Here is a 12,479-nt window from a genome sequence, read left to right on the forward strand (position 1 = left end):
TCCGATTCTGCTCAAATTCGGTATATGGCCTTCTGATGACTCCTTTTAACCATCAAAGTCTTTTTTTGCAAGTATTTTGATTTTGAAGTAGGTATTTATTAAGACAAAATTGATCAATTAAATAAAAAATATCCTAAATTGTGATTTTTGTTAAGCATTAAATCGTGAATAGCTGTTCACACGATGATACAAACCACATGTTTTGTTCAGCAAAGTTTAAGTGCACAAAAATCCGCATCTTTTGATGGCATTGGTATTAAAAATATTCTACGCTTGGTACACATTTTGGTCAGTTGAATTCAAAATTTTTGGACCAAAACATTTTTTTTTTCATGAAAATAGCTTGCTAGATTTACATTTTGATACAAATTTGGTTCATTTTGTATTTTTTGCGTGTAGTTTTTAACTCAAACAAAATTAAAAAAATATAAAATATATAAATTTTATGAAAATTTTTGGACCCAGAATTTATTTAAAATCAAATCTTTTGAAAGTGGACTTTTTTTAAAGATCGCGCTTGCAGAACCTCTAAACATGATTTTTTTTAGTCGGCCCCATACAAAAGTTTGTTCTGCACATCATAATCTACCATTTGGAGGGTGAGCCCCCAGATTCCCAGAAGTTATGCAATTTTGGGACACCCTACTGGGCATGCCAGTTCGATATCTTACCCAGTGTACCGTCTGAGTCTGTTAGCAAACTAAATTCTATTGTCATAGCCTTTCTTCCACCGCCGATTAACAAAAAGTGATGAGAATACAAGGGGAATAGAGTCGTAATGGAAAACCAGAAGCTGTTTTTTATTGTCGGCCGGTTTACAAATACACGCACAGCTCATCTTGGCTGGTGATTTTCTGCCGTCGGTTGGAAACAAATAATTTTTTTAATGCCAGTTTACATAAACACACAGCATTCGACAATATCCTTGCCGGCTGATTATTTCCATCCTGCTTTGCCATGTGATAGGAAATGGGATATGTTTTATTTGGTTTCTTCTACACATATGCAATGCAGTTGCATTAATTATTGGGAAGCTTGTTATGCCGGCCCGGCATAGAATCTTATACCGATAATTCCACCTTCAACTTACTTATTTACTTAACGGTCCCGATTCTCCGGCGCATAGGGCCGTGGTAAAAGACCTCTACTGTTGACGATCAAGAGCTAGCGTCTTCACTTGGTCCCAGTTAAGGTTCTCGTCGACAGTTCGGATTCCCGCGGCTAGGCTTCGCCGCCACGAGCTTCTGGGTCTTCCCCTCCTTCGATGTCCTCATTGGATTCCATTCGCCTCTCTGCAAATCTCGTTTTCATCTCTTCGCAGCGTGTGCCCAATCCATCGCCACTAACGTTCCCGAATCTCGATTTCTAGCGCCTTTTGATGAAACCGGCGCACCTTAAAACTTTTTCAAATCAAATCCTACTGGTTTGAAGACTTCTAAAAAGTTGTTCATCTGATCAAATCTTGAATTTGATGTAATTGTTTTTCATATTGATGTTGTGAAATTTGATCTAGATAACTTTGATTAGCTGATTTTCCCTATTCACTTGGAAGCTACTCAGTCGATCGGTATGAAAATTTTCATGTAAGGGTTTTTAGGACCGTTGAAAAGTTAAATTATGTTTTGAGATCCCTCCCCTCACAAGAATGGGAGGCTCCCATACAAATGGTAAAAGAATATCTGTACAACTCTTGAAATTATTATAATGCTAATAAATACAAATTTGTGCAAATGCATGACATTTTAACGCTAGTTTGAGACCCATCTCTTTTCTGGAAAAAGGAAATTTCATAGAAATAGTTCAAAATTTCTAAGTTTCTCAAAACTCAAGAAACCACATAAGATCGAACAACTGGTAGGAACTTGACAAGGACATTGAAGCAAATTGAACCAAATTTGACCTCTGAAGATTTCGAGGTACGACAAATCGTTTATTATAATGGCTTAAAACTCATTCCATCCATGAAACGAATGCTTCCACACAAGTAAATTACAAAAATTATGTATAACTCGTTACTCCAGAATTCAGCAAGCAAACCGAACTAAAGTTGAGCATAAAGGTTGACAAGGTTCACGACCTTGGCTTCTGCTGTTTTCCTTTCTGAACGCAAGTTCATCTCTGAAGCCAGTGGCTGCTGTGTTGAAACAGATTTACGCATTCCACACACAAAACTTTCGGGGCTCCACTTAGCAAAAATTTGCTGTTACTTTCTGTTAGCAAAAATATTTTTTTACTTTTGAGTTAGCAAAAAGTGAAATTAGCTTGATTTTAGTAATCAGAAAGTTTATTTAGCTTGATTTTAGTAAAACGAAGGTTTTCTAGCCGCCTTGTTTTTAGACAGCAGCCGCTGCCGGTAGAGACAAAAAAACCAAACCGACGTGATTCAGTGGCGTTCCGGGAATTCGATGTTGGCAGTTTTTTTGGTGGCCAAGTTAACGACAAAATGGTAGTCAAATCGAAACTGGATGCGTACAGGTAAGAGTCGATCAAAAAGTTTAAAATATTTCCGATATTTAATTTATGCTTTTTTATTAGGTTGCTGCTGCCGGCGGGGTTCCGGGTTTTTATTGCAACAGTCCGAAAATTCAGAGGGACCACAGCTGGAGTTTCAATGCGGTGCGTCCAGCACAATCCCGGTGCAGATCGCCTGGCATTTCGCTCGCTGGAATGTACGTTCCCAGGATCGGAGCTAAATAAGTTTTATTTTACGAAAAGTGTTAAATGAAGTGTCAAAATGAAGAGCAAAATAAATTGAAAGTGAACTTATTTAATTTATTTAACAATAACCATCGAAATTTCAGGTTCGGAGCGATCTTTTCCTCCGGTTTTTGCTAAAAAAGTGAGCAAAAATTGCGGCGGCTAAATTTTTCCCTCGTTTGCTAAAATTTTAGTTCGAAAAAATTGCTAAATTGATTGCTAAGATTTTAGCTGGTCAAATTTGAGCAAAATTTTGCTAAAATCTGGCCTCGAAAATTTTGTGTGCAGTAACTTTTCTACGTTTTGAACGATCTGGAGAATCTTCAAAGTTTACTAAAGGTCTTGTTGATACTCACGATTTTCCGGACTCGTTTTCTCGCGGCCACGCTATAACAAAACCAAAACCGATTGTTTTGGTTTCGTTCCATATTGAGAACAATAGCGGTTGACAGTTAATGATGGTCAATGATGATAACAACAATATAAATGTTGTCATCATGCACGCTAAACCCAGCCAACACAGCTTGTGGTTATGAGTTACCCTGCAGTGTTGGCAGTTTATTCTGGGTGGTTAGCCCAGAATATGATAGTATTTAAGGAATGATTTAGAGTTGGGAATCACATACACGCTCCTTTATTTTAACTCAAAATTAAGTACGACCAAGGTTCAAAACATAGTTCGATTCTATGAACTTAAAGTTAAGTACCCTTTTTTCTCGTTGCGATGGTTCAAAACGGAGTTCAAACTGCGAACTCAAAATGAAATCATTGAATTCAACAGGTTATGGGCCCAGACACGTCTGGCGAGGAATAGGAGATAGCGTTAGAGGGGTACTCTATAGAAATTCTTCCAACACTTGCGGTTAGCGAGTCCAGGAGCCTTCCAGCCTGCCAGAGATCCGAAGAGGTCAGCCAGAGGTCCCAAGAGGTCAGCCAAGGTCCGAAGAGGTCATCCAGGAAGCAGTCGTGGACCGAGGTGGTCTGCCAAGATGTCCCAAGCCTAGGTCCCGAAGAAGGAAGCGAGGTCCACCAGGAATCCGGAGGAACCAGCAGCCAAGGAACGAGTTTCCGAGAGGGTTACTCTGCACTCCGCCAGTTGCCCAGCCCGTCTTCCAAGAGGGGTACTCTCGATGCCGTCACCAGTCACGCTGCGGGTAGCATGCGTGACTTTCTTTTCGACGGCCGGGAGGAGACTTTCGCAGCATGGAAGTGGAAAATTGAGCGCCGAATAGTCGCTAGAAACCTCATCCACACCATGGTGCGAACCCCTGAGGAAGACGACTGCGCCATCTCAATGAAGGAGCCCGCAGAGGAGGAACGGCACCTGATAGCCCTCCGGAAGCGCAAAAACGAGGACTCCGAGGCACTGGACGAGATCGTGATGGCCGTCAACAACATCGTCCTTAACCGCATAATCGGGTACGATATGCGAAGGAGGCCATGGACATCTTGGTGAAGACTTACCAGCGCGTTGGCACCTATTCTTGGATAGCGATGCGCGACAGGCTCCATGACCTCAAACACCGGAGGAACATCAGATCGTTGAGTCATTTATTTGAGGAATACGATCTGATCGTTCGGGAGCTTGAGCGCATGGGTGCTAACATCCCGGTGGATGAAAAGGTCCACGCGCTGATCTCCGCGGTTCCAAACGACTAGAATCACGTAAAAGGGGCATTGACCGTTCTACCGATTCCGGAACTTTGCGCGAAACCGATACTGGAGCTGAAAAGAATGTTCCTGGACGCAGAGCTAGCATTTCAAAGTCGTGGGGCGGGGACTTTTCAACAAGGTATTCAGCACCAAACTCCGCGATGAAGGCTCGAAAGGCGGAGAAGATAATTTGCTTCGGGTGTGGCGAACCGGGGCACTACAAAAATCGTTGCCCAGCCCAACTCAACGGTCGACGGGGAAAAATTATGGTAGCTGTCGAAGCTCGACGTTCAACTGCTGGGGTTACCAGTGGACGAAAAAAGCGCAGGGTCGGATTTTTCGTCGATTCCGGCGCCACCCAGCACATGGTCCAGGATGAAGGACTTCTCCAGGACGTCAGAGACCTTGCTGAGCTCGTCATCATAGAAACGGCTAAATCTCGCGAGAGTCTACGTGCGAAGAAAACCGGCAAAGTTGTATTAAAGAGCGTAGTTGGTAAATCAATAAAACCCATAATACTCTACAACGTTCTTTTCATACCCGAACTGGAAGAGAATTTACTCCCAGTTCGAAAATGCACCGAGAACGGGAAAAGGGTGATTTTTCTGGGCAACCAAGTTCGGTTCGAGTATTCTGGGGAGGTGTTTACTGAAGGAAAAATCGTTGACACCTTGTATGGTTTTGATTTTCTGTGGTCTGGTCAGTCTCATCTGAAAGCGCTGCTTGGAAGCCATACGACGACACAAAAATGGCATATGAGGCTAGGTCATCTTGGTATCGCGTCAGTACAGCGGTTGGTTCGCGACAAAATGGCAGAGAGTATCTTTTATCTACCAGCCAAAATTGAAAACCAAGCTGTCTGCGAAAGCTGCATGGCAGGAAAACAGACAGCCAACAAGTTCAACAATGCAAAACTCCCTTGGTCGGTTAGACCACTCGAGCTTGTGCACTCCGACGTTTGTGGATACATGGAGGTGCCGACGTTTGACGGATTCCGCTATTTCTTCACCTTCGTCGACGACTATACCCACTTCATGGTCGTGTATTTACTCAAGCACAAGAGCGAGGTCTTCGAGCGGTTTAAACAGTACGAGGCGAGCGATGGCTACAGCACACTTCGGTCAGAGGTTGTGCAACCTAAGATGCGACAACGGGCGTGAATACATCAGCAACGACTTTCAACGACATTGTTCTGAGAAAGGAGTTCAGATGGTATTCACGGTCCCATACACCCCGCAACAAAACGGCGTCAGCGAAAGAGCCAAACGAACTCTGATGGAAAATGCAAGGGCGATGCTCCATGGCAGCAAGCAACCGAAGGCTATGTGGGGCGAAGCGGTCTTCTCCGCTGCGTACCTGACGAACCAACACGGGGTCTTGTGGTTAACAAGACTCCTTATGAAATGTGGTTTGGTCGAAAACCCAAGCTGAATAATCTTCGGATTTTCGGGTGCCCAACGTACGCAAAGATTCCGAAGGAAAAGCGGCAAAAGCTCGATGCTAAATCCAAACGACTCGTTTTCGTGGGCTATGCAAACAACGGGTTCAGGCTTTGCAACGGGTCGAGTCGATCCATTTAAATCCATCGAAACGTAGTCTTCGATGAAACCAGCATGATGGAGCCTGAACGAAACCGCGTAGATCCACTCCCCTCATCCATCGAGAAGCCCGAGATTTCAACAGAGCCAGAATCAACATTTGAGCGGTTAGCCAATGTACCAGAACAACAAAACACTGTCGAGCGGTTAGCCGAAGTATCATCACCCGAACCCACATCCGAGCGGTTAGCCGAAGTGCCTTTTGATCCCATTCAAACTGTGAGTGACAGTGTGATTGAGGATGAAACCGGCGAAAGCGACTATGAGAGCAGTGCAGAATTCCCAGACGATGAGGACGACGATGATGTACAAAATTCCGTCGATCCGGAACCGATGCTGAGACGAAGTCAGCGAACTCGAGGAGTTACTCAACGGTACGTGGCCAACGTAGCCGCTGTTATTGATGTGGAGCTACCTCAAAACATCTACGAATTGAAGCGCCGAGACGACTGGGAATCCTGGAAGACCGCCATTGACGAGGAGATGGCTGCCTTAGCAGAAAACAAGACTTGGAAAGCGGTCAGCTTACCCACAGGTCATAGAAAACCCATTCTATCGAAGTGGGTGTTCACCATAAAGGATGACGGTCGCTACAAGGCACGATTGGTTGCAAAAGGGTGTTCTCGGAGACCAGGACTGGACTACTGGGAAACCTTCGCTCCGGTGGCTAAGATGGAGAGTGTTCGCACAATCTTGGCGTTGGCAAACGAACTGATGAGGTCATCACCGAGCAGCCGTTCAAGGAATTGATCGGTTGTCTCCAATATCTGGCGACATCTTCGAAGCCAGATATCTGTGCAGCGGTTAGCGCACTGAGCAAATATCACTCCAGCCCGGCGGATAGGTACTGGCAAGGCCTGAAGCGTGCGTGTTCTGCGATACCTTCGAGGTATGACCGATACGGCGTTGGTATACCGCAGAAACACGAAACCGGAACCACTCATCGAATAGCTTATGCATATTTTCCCAAAGCTTCCGATGATCGAAGATCTGTATCGCTTAAATGAGCTTCAGAAATCTTATTTCGTGGTCAATGAAACGTCAGCAGACGGTCAGTCTATCATCAACCGAAGCTGAGATAGGAGCTCTTTACGTTCAGTCAAGGAAGGTCTGTGGTTAACAAACTTTCTGGGTGAACTGGGTGTGGTTAGCACTCCTTCCACGTTAATGGAAGACAACATCCCTTGCATGCAGTACCTGAAAGATGCGCGGACCCATCAGCGGATGAAGCAACTGAACGTAAAGTATGCATTTAGGGAAATCGTATGAAGCGGTCAGCTTTGAGACACATTTCAACTGAGGATCAGCCATCTGATGCATTCACGAAGGCGTTACCAAGGGCGTGGCACGCGAAGCAGAAGATTTCTGCTGCCACGAGCAGAACCAAAACATTGTTTGTATTCGTTCCTCTTGCTATGTCCAATTCGCAATTCATGATTGCTGAGAACAACAGGATGGTGGTGATGATGACAGAACAAATGTTTACAGCATCTCACGGATAAGCGAGACTACTCAAACTAGGTTCGTGGTAACACAACAGTGTTGCCAGCGCTTCTGAGTGGAAGTACCAAATTACTCATTGAGGAATGAGTACTTTCCCGGTAAGAGAGTTTGAGAAGTGGAAATGGACAAATATGTAGCTATCGCTTATGCAATGGATAGTCCTAAAAGGACTTGATAACCAAATAGACTGCTCGCAATTGCTCCGTACATAGATTCTACACGCTTTAGATCGTTTGGGTTCCAAGAAGCAGCACAGTTTTCGGCCAGAATAATCCACTACATCGATGCTGCCAAGTTTTTAATAATGTAGTGTATCCGGCAATTTATTTAGTCACATTGTCTAGAAACGAACAATATTTATTTTTACTCCGACGTTTCGGTGTTCTTTAACACCATCCTCAGGGATTCTACAATTATTAAAATGATGTGTTTTACAATTTTAAAGATGCAGCAAGATAGTGTTAGTTGGTTTAGTTAGTGTTATGTTGTTTTTGTGCTTTATGTAAGGCGTACAAACCGGATTATGCGTTTTGGATTAGATTCACTGTAAATTTATTATGAAATTAATTCAAATTTTCATCTTAACTAAAAAAGACATCTTACACATAATTTGAAATTTGAGTTTTCACATCCAAACTGATTGGGAGCCCCCCCTCTCTCTTTTCTATCTCCCCTATGGAAGTGGATGAGAGGCGTCGCAAATTTTCATAGAAATGTTTATGGTATACGAATGCTCTCCTTGGCTAATTTGTCTCCAATCGCTTGATTAGTGCTCGAGTTTATCAATCATGTTTTATTCTGATCCCGGCAACGTTACACGATTTGTCTATGTATCGTGTGACCAGCATCTTATAAATATGTGCTCGTGAATCTCGTTTTTAAGCTTTTTTTTCCTCAGATTTAAGCTTTTTTTTAGCCTTGAGAGCATAGGAGATGAACCCTTAAATCTGAGGAAAAAAGCTTTAAGCTGTCGAAAAAAGGGGAAAAAAGGGGAAATCTGAGAGATGTGCTCCATGTTTTATTAGTTCAGTGGCGAGGAGAAGACTATTATAGAAACCTTCCCCCACGTGCCAAATTTTACGCATATCAGTTTCTGGTTTTAAACATACGAACAGAAAGACACACAGTGACTCATTTTTATGTTTTTTAAAATCTCTAAGTATCTTTGGGTCACAGTTTAAAAATATCTCTAAGTAAATTTAAAAGAAACTACGTTGAAAACCCCGTCAACATGATACGGGTTTGAATTTTAACCAAATCATTTTAACATTCCTTTTTTTATCTTCTGCTCGCAGATACATGAACTTCATGTTCGATCTGGAGGATGCCTCCGCCGATGGAACCATCGATTCCGAGGAATTCTCCACCGTCTACTCCAGCTACGGCGTCAACAAGCCGGAATGTCTCGAAGCGTTCAAGAAGATGTCTCAGGTAAGGGCCAAGCAACTTCCTGCTTGAGAAAGTAAAAAAAATCGGCATAATTTTATAGCAACCGTTTTACCTTTTGCCTTCTTTCCTTTTTTGTGCCATTTTAGGGAGCCGCCGAGGTCAATCGGGACCAGTTTGCCGTTTTGTGGCGCGAATACTTCTCCTCGGACGAGCCATCGGCGCCAGGAAATTTCATCTTCGGCAAGACCGCTTTCTAAGAGGACTCCTTCCCCTTCCTTTCCGCGTCTAGCCCACCCATCTTACAACTTAGCCGTTTCGTTTTCACGATTTTTTCTTTTTGAGGGGCAGATGAAAGAAAGTAGCAGTATTCCTAGAACGCTCAAGACACATTGGACGGGCAGGAAAATAATGACGATATTTTCCTGCGTTTGAAAATTGTAGCAGATTAAGCTGAAATAAAATGGAAGAGAGGAAAGTAAAATTTTTTGCTAACGATGCCCTTTGCAATTTGAAACGAATTTCGAGACAACTTGAAGCCTACAACCATCGTACGGATCGAGATATTAAATTTCAGATAAAAAAACAAATATATTAATAAAACATACAATTAAAAATAAACGAATTAGAAACAGATCGCACCAAAAAGGAACGAAACAATTACAAAACAAACTAGCAGTGTAAGATCGAAGAGTTATTTCTGAAGAAGAAAATCTTAAACTTAAGCTAAGCTCAACGCTATTCGCTCCCCGTTTTTCCTGCCAATTATTTTACAGCTCAAACAATTATTATCGTATCGAAGGGAAAAGACCAAATTCAAGAAAGGAAAGATTAGATTTGTTTGGTTAATAAAATCGACTTTTTCAACTTTAAGTAGTTTTATCAAATCTTCCACTATCGCACATCTAGCTCAATCTTAAACAAAAAAATAAGTCGAATGACCTTAGTGGTTCCGTTAAAAATGTTTTGAAGATTTTCGAGAAATAGTTCTAATCAAACGTTGAGTTTCTATGTTTGTCTCATAGTCAAAGTGTATCGATTCTATCAAGAGATTTTAAGGATTTAGCAGCAAGGAAATTTTTAGACCTATCATCTGATATCATCGCTATAATAAACGTGTGTCAACGAATCAGAATGTGTTTTATTTGAAGGGTATGAAAGAAATTGTTCCTATTTTGTGATATGAGGGATCTTTACAAGCTTCTAATTAAAAATGAGTCAATTACACTAGTTTACAAAATAAAACAACAAAATCGTGAACTTTATTAGCTAACCTTTATTTTTAATGTGAAATCGGGCGTGCTGAATCCGAAAATGAAATTTAAAAAAAAATTAGAACAACAGTTTTTAAGTTATGCTCTAAATATGCAATTTTTGGAAAATTAAAAAAGTACTTGAACTCAAATTCAAATACCTCTGACTGAATAACAATAATTCTGGTATAAAAAGAAATGCGTGAACAGTGCTCATTGCTTGTTACACGACAATTTTCGGCTAAAATACAATTTTTGAACCGCAATAACTTTTTTGTTTTAAGTCCAATCGGGTAGCAATCTTGGAGTGAAATATTTGTCTTAATTTAGATTTTAAGAAAATTATCAATAAACAGCACTTGTATAGTGAAGATAAAAGTCATTGAAAAAAACAGTATTTTTTGTTCTTTTTGAGCAAATTACCTTACAATCCAATTCACGTTTGCAACACAAGCAACCCTCCCCAAGGTCAGATCATTCTGAAAATTAGCATGTGACTTTCTGATAAGCTAATAAGTAATTTTGACTTGGAGTGAGTGAGATTTACCATGTTTAATTATTCCTATACTATGATAAGTACACCGCGGTTCGTTAAATTATTCAAAAATGCAAAACACTGTTACAGTAAAGAAACCATAACTTCTACAATTTTCAACCGATTTTATTGAATAACCACTCAAAATCTTTGGTTAAAATTGAAATTCAAGTACAAAAGAAAATCAGATTATTTTAAATGTTACCTTGGAGTTTAAAACTTTCGATGAAAGAAAATGTTCTCTAAAAAAGTGCGTTTTTTATAATACTTTTTATCATAAAGTCACTAATATCAACAATACTGTTAATCATACGCAAAAATTAAGTTTAGATAGCAAATTTATTCACCTTTAATATGCAAGACAAATATTTCGAGTTATTGTTATTCAGTCAGAGATATTTGAATTTGAGTACAAGTACTTTTTTAATTTTTCCAAAATTTCATATTTGGAGCAAAACTTAAAAACTGTTCTACTGAGATTTTTATAAATTTCATTTTCGATTTCGGCGCCCGATTTCACATTATATGTAAGTGATCTTCAGTTTACTTAGTTCAAAAATGCCGTAAACTATTTAGTGATTAGTCACACAACTCAAAAACAAACGTGTAAAGTACTCATTTTTCCGAGTAAATCTTACTCGAAGAACATGATAACAGTTTTTCTTATTAAAACTAGTTCGGTGTTGTTATTTACAAACATATATGCAATTTTCGGTTCTATGAAAAGTTTTTTGATAAATTGTCATCTTTCATGGTACTTTCCAGTCCGAAATTTTAAACTAAGATCATCTTAAAATGCAGCTTTGCTTGCGGTAGATGTTGCTTTTTCAAGCACTTCACTTACAATCGAAGAAAAAATATAAGGTTCCAGAAAATGGAAGTCCAGATTGCCTAGCCACGATTCAAATCTCCAAGTAAGCTGAACTTGAAAAACTGAAAATTTCAGCTATGAAAAGTTGCTTTAGTTTTAGGTTTCTTGGATGGCTGTTAAACTAAAAGTGGACACTTTTTTTAAATCTTAAAAGAAAATTATATACAAACTCAAGATTATAATCGACTTATAACAACGCCATATTTTGTCGATTAGTGAAACTTTTTGAATAAGAATCCAAATCCAAACTTGAAAACACACTAGATAATAAAATTTTAGATTCAAAGATTAAATGCAATTGAAGATTTTCAAGGATGAGTGCTAGAAATTTGGGGGAACTTAGATTTCCAAAGTTACCCCACTTTGATCAACATGAAAATTTTCACCAAAACCAACAACAGCTGAATCTTATTTTTAAATACCTGATTCCTGTATGAATGCGTTAAAACTGTTTTTAAAAAGACAAAATTTTATTGGTTTTTGAAAATTTTGGTGATAGAGTTTTTTTTATCTAAAAACATGAAATGTTTTCCATATAATCATCAACATAACTAACTCTATGTAGAAAAACCTAAAATATGAGTTCCAAATTGTGGAAAATTTGTTTTTTTAATTCAAATGTATATAAAAATGTAGTTTCAAAATCTTGAAGTTTCTATTCTTTTTCGAAGGCTCGCAAACTTACACCCTTCCTGATGAAATCGAAGCGTTTAGAAGCAGCAGGTTGAATTATGTAAGAGTTCAACTTTTTTCCTTAGTGAATGTATGGTTTTGATGTAGTTTAAGTTGTAGTTTGAGGTAAATTTTTGATATTTAAAAAATAGGGAAATTTTCCAAGAGTAAGCTAGTCTAGGACAAAAGGCTAGAAACCCTATCAAATGGTAAAGTTTGTATGAAATAAAGGCGAATAGTTCGAGAGCCTAGGGAATTGAATGAAGGCAAAACTTCATTTGTTTTTGTAGTTAAATATTTTTAAACAATGT

At 39.8% G+C, this 12,479-nt stretch overlaps 1 protein-coding gene across 1 annotated transcript in view; it reads left to right on the forward strand.

Annotated features, from left to right (window-relative positions):
- The window catches only part of LOC129740591 (calexcitin-2-like), a 262,286-nt gene extending 252,320 nt beyond the window's left edge, over window positions 1–9,966 (forward strand). The window contains exons 6-7 of the mRNA XM_055732292.1: window positions 8,747–8,882; window positions 8,987–9,966. Coding sequence (XP_055588267.1) covers window positions 8,747–8,882; window positions 8,987–9,097 — 247 coding nt within the window. The 3' untranslated portion in view covers window positions 9,098–9,966. The remainder of the gene's footprint in view (window positions 1–8,746; window positions 8,883–8,986) is intronic.
- Window positions 9,967–12,479: the final 2,513 nt, after the last annotated feature.

This window comes from Uranotaenia lowii, chromosome 1 (genome assembly GCF_029784155.1).
Source record: "Uranotaenia lowii strain MFRU-FL chromosome 1, ASM2978415v1, whole genome shotgun sequence".
Lineage (NCBI taxonomy): Eukaryota > Metazoa > Arthropoda > Insecta > Diptera > Culicidae > Uranotaenia > Uranotaenia lowii.